Source organism: Chaetodon auriga, chromosome 14, assembly GCF_051107435.1.
Source record: "Chaetodon auriga isolate fChaAug3 chromosome 14, fChaAug3.hap1, whole genome shotgun sequence".
Lineage (NCBI taxonomy): Eukaryota > Metazoa > Chordata > Actinopteri > Chaetodontiformes > Chaetodontidae > Chaetodon > Chaetodon auriga.
In genome coordinates, this window is record NC_135087.1 from 16,998,223 (window position 1) to 17,018,475 (window position 20,253).

The 20,253-nt window shown below is 42.0% G+C and overlaps 2 protein-coding genes across 2 annotated transcripts; both read left to right on the top strand.

The window, feature by feature from the left end:
• Positions 1 to 3,061: 3,061 nt before the first annotated feature.
• Positions 3,062 to 14,830, top strand: LOC143331566 (filamin-A-interacting protein 1-like). The gene is made up of 5 exons (XM_076748579.1): positions 3,062 to 3,349; positions 3,795 to 3,968; positions 4,200 to 4,378; positions 10,355 to 13,160; positions 14,207 to 14,830. Exons 1-5 carry the CDS (start codon positions 3,062 to 3,064, stop codon positions 14,411 to 14,413), a joined length of 3,654 nt encoding a protein of 1,217 aa, XP_076604694.1. The 3' UTR covers positions 14,414 to 14,830.
• Positions 14,831 to 15,730: 900 nt separating this feature from the next.
• tmem30aa (transmembrane protein 30Aa) lies at positions 15,731 to 20,193 on the top strand. Its single transcript, XM_076748580.1, has 7 exons — positions 15,731 to 16,224; positions 16,986 to 17,105; positions 17,689 to 17,796; positions 17,893 to 17,980; positions 18,160 to 18,303; positions 18,391 to 18,600; positions 19,062 to 20,193. Exons 1-7 carry the CDS (start codon positions 15,976 to 15,978, stop codon positions 19,253 to 19,255), a joined length of 1,113 nt encoding a protein of 370 aa, XP_076604695.1. The 5' UTR covers positions 15,731 to 15,975; the 3' UTR covers positions 19,256 to 20,193.
• Positions 20,194 to 20,253: the final 60 nt, after the last annotated feature.

Consider the following 20,253-nt stretch of genomic DNA (forward strand, 5'->3'; position numbering starts at 1 on the left):
TGTATTAGAGTAGATTGGATTAGATTAGATTAGATTAGCCTTTATTGTTTCCCTTAGGAGAGATTTGTCTTGGGCATTTGAGAGAACACGCTCCGTGAAGCAGCACACGTGTACAATCAAACTACAGTATCAAACCAGCACATGCTCAGCTTTAGCAGCTGATGCATTTCAGTGAGCGTTTGGCAGCTAAAGAGGCTGATATTTCCCTCAGGAGCTGGAGACCAAACCAGAGCTACAAGGAAAACTCCTACATGTCTTGGAATTTCTGAGACAGTCCAGTCGCCACAGGAGGCTCAACATGAAGTGAAATCAGAAAAGGGTGTTCATGTAAACAGCTGATCAGCTTATCCACTGTTCAGGGAAAATTCATCTGGCAGTGTACGTTCAGCCGTGAACATGTCCTCCTCTGGCAATCACACCCTCTGCAGTAAATGGAAAACAATGTTTGTTTGTTGATGTGGGCAGTTTGTTGGAAACGAGGTATTTTCGTGTGGGAATCCCCTTCACTGTTTAATACACTAGTATTGGTCAGTTTAAGGCATTTACATGATGAGCTTCTTTATGTTTATTGACTTGCTATTTTTACGCTAACAGTTTATAGTCATTTCGCTCTCAGCTGTAACTCCACACACTCTCCTGCTCGCTCTGTTGACCGGGAGTGACACTACGAAACGAGGTGAGCGGTTACAGTAGCTTCTCTGGATTTTCATGGCATCAGCCCAGAAATCCAAAATAAACCGCCGAGTGCCTAACTCAGCGTCCACCATTTTGTCTTATTTAGGAACTTTGCCCGAGTCATTTATAGTGCTGCACATGTGTCTATGCTTCCTCACTCGTGCCCCAGTAGTGCCTGTTTTGATGCCCTCCACCAGTGGGCATTTCTCTGCTCATTCAAACTCTCTGGCACTGCTTGAATGGTGGGATGAACACTGTTGGCACTTGTGTGTGTGCTGCTCTGCTGCTCATTTGACTCAATGATAGTGAGCCCACAGCTGAAACTAATAGCTATGGACAGCAAAGAAGGCACTGCTATTAATTTCCAGTTAAGAACCAGCTCTGCTTGGAGCCAGTGTGCACTCACTGAACTCCCAGAACTAAAATAAGGAATGTGTTGGTTCCTCAGATTTGTTTTTTTTTTCCTGTTTGTAGTGAGAGATGCATTCGCTGTTATCTTGCACTCTTCCCTCTCTGGGTCATTTTCCTGGAATCAGGTGGGATTCAAAGAGATTGGTTTCAAGCATCATTAGAATTCACTGCGGTCTTTACTTCGCTGACTGCTATTACGGAAGATAAACATTTTTCTTGATGTGGACCGAAACCTTTTATAGACTCGCCTTCAAACCTTTCGGCGTTGCATACAGAAAGTCTAATTCCTCTTCTATGACAGCCCATTCTCTTTCATCTCCTTGTTTTAATCCAGTGCGACTGATTCATCTGAACTTGTTGAAACTTGTCTCAAAGAGATTCTTATCTGGACATAGATGTGTTTGTGCACATGTTGTATGTGTGTATGTATGGTACATGTGTTTTGTTTGTGCTATTACATGTATCAAATCCTGCACTTAAGAGAGAATTCATAACATCTTGGCGAGTTTACTCAGAATGTCTCAATAGCATGATTCAGAGGTCAGGGTGCTATGACATCACTAGGGTGCTACGGTGGGGATTTTGAGGCCAGGGGCCATTTTCTGTTTGTAATTATAAAGAGCTGTTGATGTCATAGTCTATCTGAAATTGATCACAATGAATGCACTTGTGCAGTGTCTTAAAGGCTTTTGTTAGAGAGCTTAAAGAAACAAATGCCTGCCTGCACAAACATGCACTTAAACATATTCACAAAAAGAGGCAAACACACAGTCTTGTGTAGCCCTGATTCACAACCAGGGCTACTTATTCAACTCATTTGAACAAAACACTCAAAAAAAAAAAAAAAAATGCTTCCTCACATTTGTGCCAAGGAGGAAAATAAACAACCAAATAGGATTACAAACCGGTGTGATGCTGATCTTCATTGGATAGCCAGCAACCTACCAGCTATGACGACTGCACGGTTCACTTCAGCCTCCAACCTGAGGCAGCTGTAACTCACTGAACACCACGTGTTGCCTTTGAGAATACATGAAAACGAGCAAGCGGGCAGAGAAGTTAAACTGTTTTCTAAAAGTCATTCCTAAGTAGGCTAAAACTGTTAGCTAAAAGTAGTGGATAAACAGCTGCAGTGTCCAGGTTCTGTCACTGCAAGTGGTGGTGGTATGAATGCAAGCTTGACCGAAGACCTGACTTTACCAACTGTGTAAAAAAAGATTGTAACAACGTCAACTTTTATATCTGTAGTGGTGTTAAAAGGTCCACTTAATTATTTCAGACAAAAAAGTTGAGAAGCACTGAAATACTGAGCAAGTGAACAATACATGTATGTACTAACTCAATGTTATTCTCCCATTGCATGTTTAAGTCATCAAGGCCACAAAACGAGCATGCTACAGGCCACCCCAGCATGACTCGTATCGTTATAAATGATTAATGTAGTGGAATTAAATTTAGAGTCTGTCATCAACGGATTTATTTTCAGGATCTGGTTAAAATGTTTGACTCAGACTTTTAATGTCAGCAGAGAAGGTTAAAGCACCCAGGAGTGCCACAAATGTGCTTCCAGTCCGTCAACACTCAGCATGAGATACATAACCCTTGTGAGAGAACGGGACGTGTCAGGAATGCACACGCTGCCATACAGCACATACATGGCGCTGGGTTATTATGGCTCTTTATTCCAGGTTCGCAATTACGAAGGACCGTGTCATCCAGGTGTAACCCTGTGTGTTTACAATGTGTTTGTGTGAGTGTGTATGTCATTGGATGAAACTGGGTCACTAAGGCAGTGAACAGGAAGTAGAGATATGAGGAAGTCAAGGCTTTAACCTCACAGTAAATTGTTTTACAATTTACAATTTCAGTGGAAACTAAAACTTCCAAAACATTAACGGCATGACAGGGAAAGTGACAAACTGTGTGAAAAATTATTTTTTCAAAGTGTTTCTTCTGTTCTTGTTGCAGGTAGAACATGAGGTCCAAAAGCAGCAGAGTGGAGAACCCGGCTAATGTGGTTCTTGGGGTTCCACAAGGTGACCATGACATCAAGCAAGAACGCGAAGTGGGTCTGCCCGTGAAGAGCCTGATGGCCAAAGTTCAGCAGAAGGAGGGTGAGGATAAGGTGGAGGTGGAGGTGATCTCTGACAAAGAGAAGCTACTGATTGATTCTCCTGAGGTTGCAGAAAAAATAGAGGGCATCATGGATCTGTCCAAAGAGGATCTGCTGAGGCTGCTGGGCATCATGGAAGGAGAGGTTCAGGTGGGTTAGGTGTTGTCCTCCATTGTATTTGACATATTCTACCTTTTTGACCTTTGACCTGTAGTAATAAAGCAGGGTGCTTGCAATAATGAAGCAAAATGAAAGTCAGTGAAAGTCAACACAAAGACAGTTTGAATGGAAAGTGTCTGCTGCCATTCGCTTGAGTTGGCCTGCAAGCTTTTGCACAATAGCTCCATCTTGTGGTTGTAAATGGCAGTTTAACATGCAAAAGAAAGGCCAATGTGCCATCTGATTACAAAGTGGCTGTTTATTTTTATCCATGAAAGAAATAGGACAGGGGTTTCAACACCCTAAAATGGGATGCACTGTGCCCAGAGACATTTTTGCAAACTGCCACATTCTGTCCAGATGGAGTGGACGTGGACTCCTCCTCCTCAAGCCATAATATGCTGTATCATTTGTCAGTCTTTCTATGTGATTTCAGGCCAGAGAAGATGTTATCTCCATGCTTAAGTCCAAACCGGCTCTCCCAGAGGCCCTTGAATCACGTTATGGCCCTGTGGCCCCTGGTTCGGCCCTCCAGGCCCTTCAGAGGGATGGCTTCATCACTGGCACTGAGCCGCACGACCACAGTGTTTACCAAAAGCCTATGGCTGAGGTCAGTTAGCATCTGTCAGTCACAACAATGTTTCTGTTCAGGCCATTTAAAAGCGTTTAAAAGTGATGCTTTTGTCGTGATATTACTACTTTACCAAATATTTGTTGAAATTATAAATGTTTTTTCTTTTACAGCTTATTCATTTTTGTCAATTACATACCAAAATTCAGCTGTGTAAATATTTGCATGTGCTTGCGTGCTTCCCTGTGTGGATGTGATTGCGTGTCTCAGCTGGAGCGTCTGCAGGAGAAACACAGGGAGACGTACAGGAGGATGCTGGGTCAGCTGCTGCTCGCTGAGAAGTGCCACCGCCGCACCGTCCACGAGCTGGACACGGAGAAACGCAAACATGCTGACTACATGAACAAGAGCGATGACTTCACCAACCTTCTGGAGCAGGAGAGAGAGAGGTGAGGGGGAGACGAGTGGGAGCATGACATTCAAATTGCAACGCAACAAACTAAACCTTTATGAGATGCATGCAGTAACGTGAGTCCACGTGATAGTCCACAACGATCTCCTGATGTAAATTTGTAATATTACACCTTAAACCCTAAATGACTTTTTGTCTGGTTTCTTCCTGCCAAATCTTTCAAAGCGCTTATTTTCATATTTGGAAGAACAAATGTCCATCAGTGAGAGAAAATTTAATCGAGAAAAGAAAGCTTTAACCCACACACGAAATATATGCACATGTTCACAATAAAATACAGATTTTTGTTCAGACCATTTATGTAAAACAAATGAAAATACATCAAGATTCAGAAAAACTAGTTTTTAACACTGGCTAACACTTTCATCTTGGATTGTAATTATATGGTGAAGAAAGAAGACAGCATTTATTTTATGTAGAGTGTAAGTGGTACCATAAGACAAACTTTAATGCCAGTCTAATTTTATTTGCAATAGTAAAACAAACAGTATCTGTTTTGCACATGGGGAAGTTGTTGGCAATAGAAGAAAGACGTAGATGGAGTAATGGTGAAGGGGAAGCAGGTGAAAGCAGAAGTGGCGGGTGGAGGACTGACGAGAGAGGAGGGCGAATCTGAAAACATGAATTAGAGCCATGGTTTATAAAACTAGTGTGAAACACATGCAGTGGAGGAGAATCCAGGGACAAATCGAGTGTGAAAGATGGCCTCACTGGCCATATGAATCACTTGAGAGGGAAGAGGAGAGGAGAGGAAAGGAGGAGGAGCTGGTTACTGAAATCATAACCTCTTATACCTTTGTTTGACTGTCAGAGGTATAGAGCTCGTGAAAGAGGGGGGAGGTGGAGTGGAACTTATAGGTGAGGAAGGGGTCAAGCTCTTTGCTGTGGGAAAGAGGGAGATCAGGGGCAGAGAGGGGAGGGGACGAGGCCACTTGGTGGAGGGACAGGAGGAAAGAGAAGTGAAGGAAAAAAGGGCTTTGAGAGGAGCAAATCTCCCATGACATCATCTGTGAAATGAGGTCATAGCTGAGGTTACGACCTGCCTTGTTGGTCAGGAGGAGACAAGGGCTGAGAGGTTGGGTGGAGAGGAATGAGGGTCTCCAACATCAGAGGAGGGATGGTTACATCACGTGTGTGTGTGTTTGTGTGTGTGTGTGGAGGGCCTCACAGAGACCTAACAAGCTTGGTTGAGTGTGTAGATGTGCACCGAATGTGCATGAGAAAGGGGGCCCTACTAATTAACGTACTCACAGATGAAAGAGTTTAATTGGCTGTTGCATGTTGGGGAATGCGTTTTGTTGCAATTCACATAACACATCACTGTCCATTCTCACACAATAGCCTGAGAAATGGGCATGTGTTATGCATAATTGTAGGTGTAAGCTAATATGTGGGTTGCTCGGCATATTCACAATAGTAGTGTGACAACAGGCATGATAACGTGTGCAGGAGACAGGCAGAGAGAGGACCAGTAATGTACTGTATAGTATGTATATACATATGCCTACATATATATATAAAGCCAGTCATCTGTACAGCAGACTAGTTCACTTATAAGCTACATTTCACAAACTGTAAAACTTCAAACAGTTCATTTGCTGCACTGACCGAGCAGAGGCACTGGCAACCTCTCTTCCTTGAGCTTTTACTGCAGGAGACAGGAAACAGACCATGGACGCTAAATCACAGTCATGACAGCTCAGCTGCCATCACACACTGAGGAGAAAGATGGGAAATGAGCAGCAGACTTCAGCTTAGTATTATAGCTACTCCTTCAGCTGGTTTCATGTGACACGGAAAGAGGGCAGTCATGATTCAAAACATTTCAATGAAGAATTCGTTTTCGATTGTAAATCAATGCGTGCATGTACCCAAATTAACTTATCTAGAGTTAATTTGGGTGTTTATGATTTATGTGGAATTTATAGGCCTACTGTGTCTGCAACTTAAACAGTTTGGGTTTCGAAAGGTTGAAAACAGCACAGTTTCATAAGGCTGCAGCAGATGTTGTGTGACTGATATTCTTTTAAGCAAACGTATTTTTGACAGTACAGGTGCGCCTTTAGGACGTTGTGAATACGATCATGTATAGCAGCTCTCTAAGGTGTCACCTACATAGGCACAGCAGTGCTTTTGAGCCAGCTGCTAATGTGTGAATGTGCTAGCATGTTCACAATGACAATGCCAGCATGCTGAAGTTTAGTAGACATAATATTTACAGTGTTTTTCTTCTTAATCCAGCATGTTAACATACATTCGCTACTTAACACTAAACACCACCTGGTACTGACGTACGGAACCTCATGGTAGCACTAGAAGACATGTCAGGGGATCTTCATCCTCTGGGAACCATGAATGTATGTGTCAGTTTCAGTCTGGACCAAAGTGGTTAATTGACTGGTCAATTGACTTGCTATCCATAGAGTCAAGTTGCTAGCATGGTTAATAAAAAAAAGCACTGAATGTATCATGATCAAAACCTTTAAACACTGGCAACAGTACACAACAGTACAACTGTGAAGCACATGTAGCACAAATAAGTGGACTACCACTTTGCTTTCTATCACTTGATCCTTGGTTTGCATGCAAGAGGAGGTGACCTCCTTCTTATGCCAGGTAGTTTCCAGCAGGTTCCTTGGCTCATGCTCAAGCTCCTGTCATCACAGAGAGAGTGAAGGGGATGAACTCTGCAGTCTTGGTCTGTTAGCACCTGCAGACCCCAGATTCTTCTATCTGTTGCTGTAGATGGACACAACACTGACTTGGAGTCATGAAAAGACACAGAAACAGAAATTGGCAGGAGAAAAATGTTTCTAAACCATGGATTGATGCATGAGCTGACACCAGTGCACAAACAGATGACAACGTTACTTTCTTTGCACAAGTATGTTAACACCTACGCTGAAGCATGCACCTGTCTGCCACGTCTGGTACTGCTCTGTTTTGACATTCACTCTTTCAGGTGAGATGGAAGCATGTCATCATCTCATCTTTATCAATGTGATCTCCTCCAGTCATCTGGGTGAGAGTGAAGCAAGGAAGTCAAAGGTCTTGTGCCAAACATCTGCAGGAATGCAGAGGATGGGCATGGGAGAAACACTTTCTGACATCAGCCATTAACGCCCTCTCAGACAAGAGAGCAATTCAGACGTCAAGAAGTTAAAATATTTAAGTGGCATGGTGGTATGTGTAATGATTAACGGAAGGGAGTTTCAAAGAGTGCAGAGTCTTGCACGCAAAATGAAATCGTGTTTTAACAGCTTACCACAAAAACTTCACATTATTCAATCATCTGTCAACAGATCGTGTACATACAGCGTATGTAGACCTTTTGCGCTTGTCTTTAAATGGTGCGATGTCCACTTTGCTTCTGATTTTACTCTTTTAACACCACATCAGTCTTATACTGTACACTATCACTGACTCTCTTAACAGTCAATGCTTTTTCTCTGTCAAGAAAAGCCATTACTGTACAACATAGTGTTATGACAGTTTTTTGGCAGTTCATGTCTGCTTCAATCCTCAGGCGCAAAGGGGCTGCAATGCCTCAGAGGAAAATTCCCCAGGAAGCATGAGATGAGATGAAAAAAAAAAAAAAAAAAGTGCTCTTGTTGTGGTTGGCTTGTGGATCACACCTGTGTATTTACTTAAGTAATGTGTTTTTATTTCTTTCACACACACACACACACACACACACACACACACACACACACACACAAAGAAGCTGTAACCCTCATTAATACAACTTTCTTAAACCTGCAATGGACTTAAATTAGGATGAATGTTAAAACTAAGAAGAAACACATGCACTGAATGTACAAACATGTTTCTTAGGAAAGGTCCCTCTTGATCTGAAGTGCTGTCTTCCTCGTGGTTAAGCTTTTACAGTCATAGCTTTTAGCCAAGCATTTATACTTCCCACTTAGGACTGAATACACTGTACACAGTCACTTTGTCCATACAATTATTTCCTCCGTAGCAACAGAACACAGCCTTCCAAAACTCAGCGATGGTTTTTACATGACTTGATCACTGCAGCCAAATATCACTGACATCATGACCTTTTTGTGAAAGTAATTTTAGAGTGCCAATTTCTAGGCTATTAATGACATCTGACTGTGTAAGTATGAATTTTAAGAGGTGCACTCTGACATCTGCATAGCTTCTTTGTACAGTAACCAGACCCGCTAATTCCACTTGGCCATGAAGGCTACTGGTTATATGAATCAATGTAGATGTTTACTGTCATTTAGAAAGTGAGAATTAACATTTTCAGATTCAAACTGAGTTAATTTGCAGAGATGTGGGGTTGTGAAAACGGTGGTTTGTTGTAAGAGTAACAGTTTAATGCTGAAGTCATAAACTCATTGTCATGGTCTCGTATCCTCCCAGATCTTCTTCACCTCAAGGGAGACATCCAACTCATCCATGTCTGGTTTCCTCATCAGGTGTAGACTTTGCAAGGAACCCAGTTCAGAACTACAGCAAACATTCTCTCCTGTCTCCTTTACCAGAGAGATTATGGCCTCCAGTCTGCAGGAGCAATATCCTGTGTTCTTGTTATGGAGTCATAGTTTAATTTGCACCAAACTTTCACTGAACCGGATTTTGTATGAGAAAAGGCTGCTATTTCTTAATTTTTTGTCATATCTTCGAAAACTATCTTTAGAAAGTCTATAGTTTTGTCATATCATATGTTTCCCCTCAAACCTGAATATTTTATGAAAACTGAGGGGCGTTTTGCAGAACACTCCTCCTGTGGCAAAGGTCCCACCCCCTTACAGTGTCCACAGCAGAGCAGCACACACACTCTCACACACTACTGCCTTATATGGGTGAGGTGACATCACTCACTAGAGGTCCAGTGGTGCTCCACTGTATTTATCCACCTTTCATTGTCCTGATAACATGCTTGGAATGTGACGGTGGAAGATCTATGGAAAAGGAGGCCCTGGCTACTTCTTATGCATTCTGAGTGGATTTTGTATAATGTCAAACAATGTTTATGTGCTGATTGTAGAGCATCCATAGTAGGTAAGTTTTAAATGGAGTTTGTTGTAAAGTTTCTGAGATGTTGTGACATTGTTATCGATAGTGGACACATTTTGAATGAGGCTCATTTCAAAGATTTAGAGGTTGTTTAAGCTGCAGATGCACAGTCATCCTTGTTTTGCTGGTGTCTGTATTAATTTGGTTTCTTTTGCAATGCAAAAATGTTCTGGGTGAATATTGTATTACCGTGTCCTTGGGATTGTACAAAGGGATGATGCAGCTTTGCATTCAATCTACTTTGCATGCATTTTGCTGGAGCCGGAGATGAGAATGAGCATGAGCAGCATAGAAAGAAGCTAAGTGAAAAGAAGACCACTTGGTGAGGGGGTGTCAGTTAAACTTTCACTAGCAGTTTGTGTTCTTAGTCTCTTTCCCAACAACAGGGATGAACATAGCAGGAGGGTTTGGGAGCTGCAGTCTAGATTTTAATCAGTTTCCCCTCTTTATCTTATTGCTTGTTCTGCATAGTAGCAAAGCATGTGTGATCTTTCTTCTATTGCGCAACACACATGGCCAGTTTCTCTATCAAATCTCTCACACAGTTGTGGCTTCATGGGATGGTTTCAACAGCCAAATATAATATTTTGTGTGGTAAAATCGATTAATTGACCTGTCATTTTCTGTGAATGATTGTTAAAATATGTTCAATGAAAACTTGTATCTTGGGCTTGTGGATGTGTGTTTTGATAATCTCCATAAAGAGAGAGCACTTTGACGCTAGTCTCATGAAATGTCTGAATAGAAATAAGATTTTTACTTTAACTGGGAACATTGCCTCTTCAAATACAAATTATTAAGATTCCATGACACAGTGGCAAACGCAGATACAGACACATTACTCAATACATTAGTAAAACACCAAACTAATGCCTTGCCTGTGTTTTTCCCTTTCACATTTTAGATTGAAGAGGTTGCTTGAGAACGAGAAGGCTTACCAGCTAAGAAAGGAGAAGGAGCACTCTAAACGTCTGGCCAAAGTGCAAGAGGAGTTGGTCAAGCTGAAGTCCTTTGCTCTGATGTTGGTCAATGAGCGTCAGCAGCACCTGGAGCAAATGGACCAACAGAGCCAGCAAGTCCAGGAACTCAGCCAGCAGCTGCAGCAGCGGGAGCAGGCACTGAGTGAGGCCAAGGAGCGTGCTCAGGAGGATGGCCACAGGGTGCTCAGTCTGGAGGCCGAGCTTAAAGAGAAATCTGCCAAACTCACCCAACAACATGAGGAAATGAGTGCCAAGCTGGCCAGTCAGGAGATCCACAACCGTCAACTCAATGCCAAACTTTTAGGGCTTACGCATAAAGTAGAGGAGCTAGAGGAGAGCAACAGGGCCTTGAGGAAATCTGAGGAGGAACTGCAAGAGCTGAGGGAGAAGATTGGCAAAGGGGAGTGTGGCAACTCCAACTTAATTGCTGAGTTGGAGAACTTGCGCAAACGGGTGCTGGAGATGGAGGGAAAGGATGAGGAGATTACCAAGACTGAAAATCAGTGTAAGGAATTAAGAAAGAGGCTACAAGAGGAGGATAGTAAGAGTAAAGACCTCAGGCTAGAAGTGGAGAAGCTCCAGAAAAGAATGATGGAGTTGGAGAAACTTGAGGGTGCCTTCAGCATAAGCAAGGCCGAGTGTGCACAGTTACACACTGCTCTAGAGAGAGAGAAGGGCCTGACCAAAGAGCACTCAGATGAAGTCGTAGCTCTCAGGATTCGTATGAAAGAGCTTGAGTCTTCTGAACTCAAGTTAGAAAAGTCTGAGTTGAGCCTTAAGGATGACTTGAGCAAACTGAAATCACTGACTGTTGCTTTGATGGAGGAACGAAAAACCCTGATGGAAAGAATGAAGTCAGACGAGAAGAAAAAGGAGGATTTGAGTAAGATGGTCAAAGTTGAGGAGAGCAAAGTTATGGCGGTGACTGAAAAATTGATAGAGGAAAGCAAAAAGCTCTTGAAGTTGAAATCAGAGATGGAAACCAAAGTAGAAACTCTAACCATAGAAAAGGGTGAGCTAAGCACTAAGTTAGCCCACGAAATTGATAAAACTAAGGATCTTAATTCAAAGGTCAGTCAAATGAAAAAGCGGTTAGATGGGTTCGAGCAAGCAGAAAAGCTATCAGTGAAGAATTCAGTGACATGCGAACTGGGAAGAATGTCTGACCCTGTTAAAAGAGAAGATAACAAAATTAAGGAACTGACATTTGAAATTGAGCGCCTGAAAAATCGTCTCAAACAACTTGAAGTGGTTGAGGGAGATTTGATCAAGACAGAGGATCAGTATGACATGTTGGAGAAGAGGTTCATGACTGAACAAGACAAAGCCAACATTCTGTCCCAACAGGTGGAGGAAATGAGGAGCCAGATAGCGCGAAACAAAGCAATTGAGAAAGGAGAAGAGGAAAGTCATGAAGAAGACCTCCGACAACAATGCAAGAGAGAAGAGGTCAAAACCAGGGAACTGCAGGCTGATGTCATAGCCCTCAAGGAGAAGATCCATGAACTAATGCACAAGGAAGACCAACTTTCTCAGCTCCAAGTTGATTACTCTATCTTGCAGCAGAGGTTCTTGGAGGAAGAGGAGAAGGCCAAGAACATGGGCACTGAAGTTTTCCATCTCACCAAAGAACTGGAGATAGCGAAGCGTCATAGTCGAGCACTAAGGCCCAGTTTGAATGGGAGGAGAATGATGGACGTTGCAGTGACATCCACTGGTGTACAGACTGAGGCATTGTCCACTGGACCAACAGAAGAGGACACCCCAGCTGTGTTCATCAGAAAGTCTGTTCAAGAGGAGAATCATGTCATGAGCAACCTCAGGCAGAAGTGCCTGAAGAAGCCCACAGAAAAGAGTGGCCTCGAGCGTTGTCCTTCATCTAGCAGCGACCTAGGCATGAAGAAATCCTGGATTCCCTGGATGAGGAAGAAGGACAACACCCCTCAAGAGACCAACTTGGAAAAGCCTCTGCACATCAATGGAAATCATTTGCCTTCTGAACTGACCATGTCGCAAAAGCAAGGACAGCCTTTACACATCCGAGTAACACCAGACCACCAAAACAATATGGCCACTCTTGAGATCAGCAGCCCCACATCTGAAGACTTTTTCTCTGGCTCAGCTCCCCTCAGCCCCAACCCATCTCAGCCTAAATCCAGAATCACAATCATTCCCACCTACTCTGCTCCAAACCACAAGAAGAAGCCTGCTACTGGACCTCAAGGCCCTGAAAGAGCCAAGTCTCCAGTCACCATCACAACAATATCCAGGGCCAAATCTCCAGAAATCAACCGAGCTCCCTCCTCTGCCTCAGGAAGGCCATTGTCTCCTGTCTCTATTATGACAGTGAGCACTGCCATAGTGCCTGAAGCATCTGCTTCCCCAGAACCCCAGGAGATGACCATGGGCCGAGCTGTGTTCAAGGTTACCCCTGAGAAGCAGATGGTCCCAATGCCTATACGGAAAGGCCACAACAACACTAGCATCATCACCACCACTGACGATAACAAGATCCACATTCATCTAGGCAACAGCATCGCCCCAAAGATGGTAGTAAGGCCGGTGGCTGCTGTGACGGAGGGCAAGGAACTGACATTATCAACTGGGACAGTTTTACGCTCTCCTCGCCAAATCACCACCACTGCTACCAGGAGCACACAGAGCAAAGTGATGAGCAGTATCACAATTTCCCCTGTCACATCGCCCACTTCCAAACCCACACAAAGCATGGTAAGTTTCGGTTAAAGGTTCATCCAGATTATGAAAATAACATGGTTTCCTTCAAATAGTTTTGGTTTTGTTCATCCATTCCTTGAGACAGTGTTTCTGCAAACACTTCATTGGAAATACTTGCTACTAAAGAAATCAGTAAAAAAGTAGATCTGGTTAAAAAATAAAAAGAAAAAAAAGTAAAAGAAAAAAAAAGTACTACCAATGTAAATTCCATTCTTGGCTTATTTGATTTTTGTTTGGAATTTGTTAAACATAAAGCTACAGTGAGCAGCCTATTAACTTACCGACTCTTAAGGTCACCCATTAACAAGTTATATCTTGTGTTTTTAAGTGTAAAAACCATGCTTGCAAAGGAAGAGGTGAGTCAAGGAGTATTCAGCTAGTTACCTCTAGTGATCTTTATCCTCACCGCTAGATGCCACTAAATCCTACGCACTGGTTCTTTAAGATGTGTCAAGTCTTTTCTTCATTGTCTTACAATGCTTGGTATACACACATGTGGTGTGGGTTCACATGGTAAATATGTTCAGCAACGGCTCCATCTCACATGGCTCAGAATGTTAGCTGAAGCAACACTGTGTTGGTGTTTCAGTGGACCTTATAATATGCTCTTTGTGGATCAGATGGATAGCGTGACAGAAATGGCCCTATGGGCAGGCCTCAGAACAGCAAAGCTAATGATGTGGCATTTTGCCACTTTACTACAGTCATGCTGTAATTTATAGTTGTTACTGAGTGTTTACATTCACAAACAGCAATGTAGAGCCCAGTGCCCTCTGGCTGACAAAAAACAGTCTTTCACCAGCAACAGCATACTGATACATAGCCTCGGCAATGGCTCACCCATTGGCATTGAAGTGAAAGAATGAATAAATATTTGCATGTTTCTTTCACACAGTTCCAAGAGCGCATATGATCGATTACATTGTTTATAAAATCAGAATTTCTTTTGCCCCTTTTCCACTCTTTGTGTTCCCTTGAGTGCTGCCCTGTCTTCTTTCTCCTGCCTGAGAAACTGTACTCTCTCTCCCTATTGTCAACAGACTGGGCATGATGCCCAACCACCTCGCACAGGGCTGACCCGCATCCCAATGTCCAAGAGCCTGAAGACAGGGAAGGCTGTGCTGGGATCTCTGGGGATCTCGGGTGGAGTGAAGCTGGAATCACGAGCTGAGAGTCAGTCGATGAGGATAGAAGTTAAAAAATCCACTGTGAATAGCAATATTTCGCAAAATGGAGGAAAAGCCTGATTTGCAAAATAGTACCAACAAAATACTTTTGTTTGGGTATATCTAAAAATGGTGCTTCAGAGAGATAAAGACAACACTCAGAGAAAAAAGCTCTGATGTCCCTATACAACTTAGAGAGACATTACAAGGCACAGAGGCATTTTTTGTAATCAAATAAGCCATTTCTCATTTTTGTAAAGTCTTTTGTACTTCTCATATCTGTTTCTGCCATTTAGATAGATATTTACTGTATTTACAGTGTGTATTGTGAAGGGCATTTGGGTTAAATATTATATCAGACTGTGCTGCTACTAACTGCTTCTTGCTTTGCGTGGTTGTTTCACATATAAGGAGTTTGTTGATCATATTTTATAAGGACACAGTATAAGTCAAAATACTTGTTTTCATGTAAATGATGTTTATTTTTCTGCAAAGGATTTGTACTGAAAAGTATTTTAAATAAATGTGATTTCAAAAGGAGAGTGAGATGTTCATTTCTGTGGGAAAACAAGAAACAAAATTGTGCAGTGATGGCTAAGAGGGAATTGTGTTGAACTTTGCAAACAGGCCAGATCTATTGATTATGACTGTTCCATTTGTGTGTGTATAGTAAGTCACACTTTCACAACATTACATTGCCAGTAGTCTTTAAATATGCCCAGCACGGTCTACTCTCAGATGCTACACAGGACCAAGGAAGTTATTAAATGTGAGCCTCACATTCTTCATTTTGTTATTTCAAATGTATTGAAGCAATTAACCTCACTATACTCATTTTAAATCATGATCTTCAGCAAATTTCATTTGTGATGAGGTGAACCTATTATGCTTATATACAGATGCAAAGAAAGGCCACCATAATCTTAAATTTCTGTCAAGACAAATTTATTGATACAGCACATTAAAAACAACAGCTGCTGACCAACAGGCTTTAAAGATAACTGTTCAAATACAATTAAATTATTTACATACAGGATAGATACATAGAAATAGATCAGTAACTGATGAAATTAAACCATTTTTATTGTTATTTTATTTAAGGAGACTTAAATGCAGTTCTGAATTTCTAACAAAAATAAATTAAGCTTTCAAAGAACATTTTGAACGCAATAAATGTTAAAATTTCAACATTAAGTGTACAGTGGTGATTGAAGTTCCCAGTTGGGCGTTAAGTTGCTTATAATGTTCAGTTCTTGCAGCCTTTTTTTTTTTCTCCATAATTGCAATTAAACTTTGACTCTGTGTCATTAAGTCAGATGTTTACATTACGCATCAGCTGTTAGTCCTCAACACACAGTGTGAGAAAGGGGGAGTATCCCTTGGCTGCGATTATGTCACAACTACGTTTCATCATCCGATTGGCTCAGAAGCTTCCGGCTTCTTCCTCTTCGGAGAGATTAACTTGACATAAAGTCAATACTACAATGAGTACATATTTGGATTAGGCCGAGCGTAAATATCACTCCTGAGTCCGTTTTACGCTTTGTTTTAACATTTAGTCTCTTCTTTAGCGTGTGAAATCAACCTGGAACTGTCGGCTGTCAACTACAGTAGATTATTTTCGCTCGAAGCGGATTGCAGCCATGATGGCGTCAAGCTACAACGCTAAGGAAGAGGACGGACACCACTCGGGTGCTTCGAGCCACGGAGGCGCCGGGGCTGTGAAAAGTAAAAAGCCAGACAACACAGCGTTCAAGCAGCAGAGACTGCCCGCCTGGCAGCCCATCCTGACGGCGGGCACCGTGCTGCCTGCTTTCTTCGTTATTGGTCTCATCTTCATCCCCATTGGCATCGGCCTGTACGTCTCATCAAACAACATCAAAGAGTTCGAGGTACAGTAACAGTGAGCTCTGCCTGTCTTTAGCTCGTTAACTTCACAGCCACTATTTAGCAGGTTGTTCTAGGTTTTTCTACACGGTCCATTTCAACACGGATACTGTTGACTAACGCTAAGTGGCTACAGCGAACCATGCAACGTTGACTTAAATATAAACCTGTTTGACGACGAACAACGACACTAATAACAAGTGACACCTAGCTAGTCATGTTTCTGAGTCCTGTCAGGCTTCGCCATGTTCAAATCAGCGTATACCCTCAATGGCCAGCTTATTAAGTAGTTAGCAACTAACTAGCTAAAACTACCCAAGTGTAATTTAACAGCTCTGTTGAAACTGTTTGTAAGAGGTGCTAACTGAAGCTCATGGTTGCTGAAGCTCATGGAAGGCTGCAGATACTGCTCATGTTCAATTGTACTGCAGTATAATAACAAGGGTCTGGTATTTTGTCCACGCACATATATGAAAATGTTTGCTGAACCTGTTAGTATAACAACTGCTGTTCAGGCTGAACACCTCTTAAAAACAACTAAAACAGAGGTGGGTTTTGTTACAGAGCAGTTGTATAACACAATCAATTATACAATCAGTCTTTTCCAGCTGTACTGAATAAACAGGCTGCTAAGTGTACACGGAACATTATGAAAGACTATGCATGTACTTAATCTAGGAGTACTCGTATGTTGTATGTATGTAGGTATGTATGGAGGTATGTTCAATCGTGCTCATTTTTTAATGAATCGGCTCCTCCTTTTCAGATTGATTACACTGGCGTGGACAGTTCCAGTCCATGCTACAGCTGTGCCAAGAACTTCAGCTGGAACAACACGGCACCATGTCTCTGCTCTGTGCCCTTCACACTGAAGCAGCCATTTGAGGTGAGCGCCAGCTTACAGTATGCCGACCCCATGAATAATACATGCCTTCAGCCTCAGAACTGGTAGCGCTGTTGAAGTGCAATATAAAACTGCCCTCCTGACACTAAATGTCCATTAAGATGTATTTTAAATCCAAATAAAGGCACACTCAAGGTTTGCTTGGAACCGTCATTTTCATTGATCAGTCTAAATATGCAGCCTGGCAGCTTTCAAAGGGCTTTTATTGACTATTTATAAAAAGCTCTCAGCCAGTTGCATTATTATTTCAGCAGTTTCCATAGAGGACAAGCCAGTGCTACCAAGTAGAGCTTAGATTTGGGTTATAATTTAGCACAAATTCGATGTGCAGTGTATATCAAATTGGGGTAATACATCTGCCTCATCTGAGAACACAAAGCATCTATATTTGATGCATGTGAACCTTGAGTTGAAATTAGCTCAGTGAATTAAGTTCCGTGTATGTTGAACTTCTCTATGCACAGAGCTGCTGATCCAAAGAATCATTTAAGTGTCGCCTTAGTGAAGTATTTTACAGCCTTTACTGATTTGCTCTATCTGTGTCACAATCTCTCCTCCCCTGCAGAGCAATGTCTTCATGTACTACGGCTTATCCAACTTCTATCAGAACCACAGACGCTATGTGAAGTCCAGGGATGACAGCCAGCTGAATGGTGACCAGTCTGCTTTGACGGTATAATCTTGAAAATGTTCTACTCTTATAACACGCAGAGATTTCAATAAGCCGTGATGCCTTTTGCATTGGTTTGACACTACCTGCTTTCTACAGAACCCAAGCAAGGAATGTGAACCGTACCGTACAAGTGATGGAATACCCATTGCTCCATGTGGGGCCATAGCTAACAGCCTTTTTAATGGTAAGTAAGACACGCTGATCAGCTTTTCACATTTTTATCCTCAGCAATGTAAGGATTATTGCTACTAATGGGTTCAACTTGTAATTGAAACTCCTTCTAAAAGCTCTGCACATAACAGAACTGTGACATTTAGACTTAGTTAATGCACTAATATTGAATGCAATGTCTCTTTTTTCCAGACACTCTAGAGCTGTACTACATTGATTCCAATGACACCAGAAATGCAATTCCTCTGGTAAAGAAGGGTATTGCGTGGTGGACAGACAAGCATGTGAAGTTCAGGAATCCTGGTGGAAATAACAACCTCACTGTTGCTTTCCAAGGTGACTTTAGCAAACTGTGTATAGCATCTGTTAAGGTCATAAACACTTAAATTGCAGTGACTAGCTTGGTTTTGTCTTCTCTCTCAGGCACAAGTAAGCCAGTGAACTGGAGGAAGCCAGTGTATGAGTTGGACCCATCAGATCCCGAGAACAACGGTTTTATCAACGAGGACTTCATTGTGTGGATGCGCACGGCTGCGTTGCCCACCTTTCGCAAGCTCTATCGCATCATCCAGAAGAAGCCCAACACGACCCCAACTCTACCCAGTGGCAAATACGTCTTGGACATCACTTACAGTATCCTTATACTCGTAACCATAAACTGCATCTTTTTCAGGAAACTGGCTTACTGAGTTACCTAGAAAACTGATGGCTACCAAAACCCACAGCAATTAGTTTTATATCCGTGGATGTTCCATTGTCAGTGGACCTGGGGTTTATTCAGTTATCCAGATATCTCAGTAACCCAGCAACTTGAAAGAGACCCCTGAAGAAAAAGAGTGATTTATATTCGTGCACATCCTGCAAGTTCTTAAAACCAACAAGTAAACGGTGTACTAAAAACTAGTGAAACTCTACAGAGCTAAACTGAAAATTACCTTAACAATGATTGGGCTATAGTTAAAATTAATCACTTATGGACTTTCAGTGCAATTTTCTCAGTACAGTACAGGTATGTTGGATGTTGATGTGTGGACTATTCAATAATCCTGTTGTCAAATGTGCTTCATTTGTTTCCTTTAACCACGTGTAATCAGATTACCCTGTGCTCAGCTTTGATGGTCGCAAGCGGATGATCCTGAGCACCATCTCCTGGATGGGAGGGAAGAACCCCTTCCTCGGCATTGCCTACATCACTGTGGGCTCCATCTGCTTCTTCCTGGGTGTGGTTCTGCTCATCATCCACCATAAATATGACACCCGCAACAACAGTGCAGATATCCCAAACTAAAGGGTTGTATCCTGTTTCCCAGCCTCTGCATGCACGGGTGACCCTAAAGGGTCCGTTCTGGACTGCTTGTTGATTTTAGCGCGATTACACTGGTCTCTAATTGTCTGTTGCGTGTTTGTGTAAAGACAGCAGTGTCTGAAGTGTGGCATCAAAAGCTGTGTTTATGTGAAGGCCAGCTAAGGCAAAAGCAGGATGCTAGAGTCTGTGTCTGTGCATGTAGCTTCAGGTCAGCTGCTGAGAATGTCATCTCCTATCTTCAAAAGAGAGTTTTTGTCTATTTATCTATACATTATCAAAGTATCTGTGTTTTATTTTAGCAGTGCTTTGCGAATGGCTTAATTATTGAAGGATGTATGTATTTTTAATGCAAGTTGTCATCCATATTGTGTATTGTATTATGTCCTGCTGATGAATGTACCATTCTATTTCATTGACATACCTCTGTGGTTTTCGAGATTACCCCCAATATAGGATGGGATAATCATTGCTCGTGTGCCGTTTATTATGGTAAGCATTGATGTTTAACAAGAAGTATTTTATCCTTGGAGAAGTAGTACCAAAAGTGTGGCTATCCAACCTCCGCTGTGACTGATTGTATAAAAAGGCTAAGTCAGTTGTAAGGCATCTTTTTGAAAAATACTTATTAATGATGGAAACATCATCCCACACCACTATGGGCAGCACCTCTAATTTGAGCACAAAGATGATTTTGTTTTACAGTTGCCTGCATGTGAAGTAATCTTGCGTTCTTCAATGTTGACCAAATGGTATGCACTTTAAAAGTGTCACATTTGTTCGTTTTTCCCCTTCGTTTCACTTCATATTCTGTTATCATTTTGCCATCTTGATTTATTCATAATGAGTTCATTGTTTAAATTGGAAGTTCATGGGTTTTTATAAGGTTTTTAGGGTCCAATTAAACAACTTGGCGAATGTTGTATTAGTGTCATTTCTTATGTTATTGCAGTCAAGAATAATCGTTTTTATGAAATGGCCAG